A 3,128-nucleotide genomic window follows, 5' to 3' on the forward strand; every position below is an offset into this window, starting at 1 on the left:
TTTTAAGTCCTCTTCAAACTTTCCACTGAAGCCGCGGCTGCAGGGTGACGGGGGCCGGCTCGGCCCTGCCCCTGGTGTGCAGTCCTGGATGCCCAGCTCACCCTGTGGTCCCTGGGCTCCAGGAAACCTGTGTCGCGGTCAGCGCTTAGCTCTTGAGCTGAAGCAGCTCACTTTAGACTGAAAAGGACTGATCTTGCCTTTTAATCTCTCTCGTTAACCAGCCCTTGTAACTCTGTCTTCCCCTCCCAGCTACCTTTACTGAAGTTCCCAAAGATGTGACTGTTAGGGAGGGAGATGATATTGAGATGCCTTGTGCTTTCCGAGCCAGCGGATCCACCTCTTACTCCTTGGAAATCCAGTGGTGGTACCTTAAAGAACCAGCCAGAGAACTTGCACACGAACTAGCCATCAGTGTCCCCGGCAGCAGGAGCAAGGTAATACATTGCTATGGAGATATATCTCTTCATCAAATGCAACATGCTTAGGCAGTGATCAGAATAAACTCAGCATTCCCAGAGTGCTTCCTCTGCCCAGTGCCAGCCACCAGTAGGAAGCATCAGTGTGCCCAGGCCCTCTGAGAAATGCAGGAGTACAGGGCATGCACCATGAGGGACTTCATGTCAGGAAAAAACATCAGTGCTTTAAGGACTGTAAACAGAAAACTATACATGTTCCACTGCAAAATCAGCAATGAGGTCCCAAGAAAAGCTGTTGTATGAAGTGTGGACAAGCCAAAACCAATGCTTCTTTGGACTGAGCTGGAATCACTGTTAAAGGTGGGAGAGCCTCTGCTCACTGACAGTGCAGAGAAAGGCAAGAGGGATACACCACTCTGTTGGTATATTAATGTGGCATCAGTCTGCACCTACAAAGGCACAGTTACTTGTCCACATCCACACTTGTGTCCATATCTGAAGCTCAGCAAGATATTTTTAGTCACATGTAGCAATTAAAATGCATGAAGCAATTAAATCTTTCGTGCCTTTTGCCCTCCCCCTAGGAAGCCACTTGGTCTGAGGGTAGACTTTAGTCTAAATTTTTCAGCTGCATTTCCCCAGCATAAGCCAGTTCATTCTACACCCCTCCCCAGCAGAGCAAAGACAACTTGCAGGTGCCAAACAGGGCTGTACAAGGAGTGGGGTAAAGCAGGACTTTGAGGCTGTGTTGCCCTACTGTGCAGGGCATGTCATCCTCTCCAGCCCCTGTCCTCTGTGCCAGCAGGGTGGCCCGTGGCAGCCTCTGTGCCTGTGCCAGCTCCCCTCTCTGTGGCACGCTTGTTTTCCTGCAGAGCTCAAATAGAGATGCAAAGCATATAGACACTGAGCTAATGCGATGCCGCCTAGCTGGGGAAAGTGTAAGTCAGTTGTCAGACTGGGAAATAAATCGCTTGGATTTAAATGTCTTCTTTAACCTTATATAAAAACTGTGAGCTGCTTTTACAATAAATGATGACAGAGCAAGCCTGGAGAATGATGACCGTCTCCCTGAGAGGCGTATCAGTGAGGTCTGAGGCATCACTTAGGTTTACAGTGGTTGGCTGGAGACAAAAACATAACCAAATATGAAATCTGCTGCGTGATACCTGCTCCCAGGGTGTTTCGGGACTGAAGCTCTGCCCTGAGCCATGCAGGATCCAGCTTGCCCAAGCCCTTCCCTGCTGTTCTGCTGGTGAAGCGTCTTCCCCAGTGTTTGTCAGTGACTGTGAGCAGCAGAGCATGCAACAAGCATTTCTTTGGCTGCTGTTCACACCCTTGGGGAAGGCGGCGCTTCTGTGGGGCAGCATGGGAAGTTTACCCAAACAGTCCCCCCGGCTGAGCACTGGTTTACTGCCTTCCCCATCACCTGGGGAACTGCCCTAAGCCACACAGGCTGTGTGAATGGCCAGCTGAGAAAGTTGCATCTATCCATGTCCTGTCCTTCCACCGGGGTGGGAATATGAGCATCCTGTTGATGTGCTGGCAGCGCTGAGTCTAATTGCCCTTTTTTTCCTGTTCTTTTAGGTAGCAAATAAGGATGCAACCAAAATCAGCGTAAGTGCAGCTCGAGATGGGTGCACATCCCTCCTCCCAGGCAGTGGGATTTACTGCATGCCCCCCTCATTTCCTGACACACGAATGCAGCTGGGCGCACTGGCAGCCGCGCTCCTGCAGCACGGCAGGAGTGTGGCACGTTTCCCCTCCTCAGTGTGCCGTGGCTGAAGACGTTCTTACCATCTGTTGCTGCTTTTGCAGTCACGTCTCATTCCTTGCAAATCCAGAGGCGGTGGCGCTTGCCTTGCAGCCCTTCCTTAGCCACCTCGGAAAAGGACTGTGGGCCAAATCAGAAGAGAATCTTGCCTTTTTTCCCCAGCTTTCTGCAACCCCCAGTCGCCTGAGGCGACCCCTTCTCTGGCTGTCCCGCAGGAAACACCTCCCTTTTCCTTCGCTGCGGCCCGGGTGCCGCTGTCCCTGTCCGCGGTGCTGGGGACTCGGGGCAGCTCCTTGGGCCCGGAGCGGGGACTCTGCGACCAGCCGGGCTCGGCTCGCTGCAGCGGGCGGGGGCACCCCCGGGGGCTGCACTTTCCCGGGGGGGTTCGGGCCTGTCCGTGAGGGCTGGGGCGAGAGAACCCCCGCGGGGCTGGTGGCAGCGCGCTGGCTGGGACAGCTGGGAGGTGGCGCGGGAGCGATGGGGACAGGAGCTGGTTGTGGATAGCGCCCGCGAGGTGGGGCTCCAGCAGCGAGGTGCTGGGCTCTGTCCGCTGCTCCGGGGGGACCAGCCCCGGCTCCGTGCTCCGGCAGCAGAGGGCACGGCGCTGGGGCCGGGCAGGGCCCGCGGGCGGGGCAGGCCGCTGCCCGCGCTGAGGCCGCGCCGGCCGTGCGCTCTCTTGCAGACGGTCCGCGTCCAGGGCAACGACATCTCGCACCGGCTGCGCCTGTCGGGCGTGCGGCGGCAGGACGAGGGCGTCTACCAGTGCCGCGTGTCGGACTACAGCGACGACGAGACGCAGGAGCACAAGGCTCAGGCGCTGCTGCGCGTCCTGTCCCGCTTCGCCCCGCCCGACGTGCAGGCGGCCGAGGCCGTGTCGCACATCCAGAGCGGGGCGGCCCCGCGCCGCCACGGCCCCGCCGCCCGCCCCACGCCGCCGCCCG

The 3,128-nt window shown here is 57.3% G+C and overlaps 1 protein-coding gene across 1 annotated transcript in view; it reads left to right on the forward strand.

The window, feature by feature from the left end:
• The first annotated feature begins 290 nt into the window (after positions 1-290).
• The window catches only part of VSTM2B (V-set and transmembrane domain containing 2B), an 18,272-nt gene continuing 15,434 nt past the window's right edge, over positions 291-3,128 (forward strand). The window contains 3 exon segments of the mRNA XM_041458948.1: positions 291-434; positions 2,001-2,030; positions 2,870-3,127. Of these exon segments, the coding sequence (XP_041314882.1) occupies positions 306-434; positions 2,001-2,030; positions 2,870-3,127 (417 nt within the window). The 5' untranslated portion in view covers positions 291-305.

This window comes from Pyrgilauda ruficollis, unplaced genomic scaffold, assembly GCF_017590135.1.
Source record: "Pyrgilauda ruficollis isolate IOZ18807 unplaced genomic scaffold, ASM1759013v1 scaffold13, whole genome shotgun sequence".
NCBI classification, from domain to species: Eukaryota; Metazoa; Chordata; class Aves; order Passeriformes; family Passeridae; genus Pyrgilauda; species Pyrgilauda ruficollis.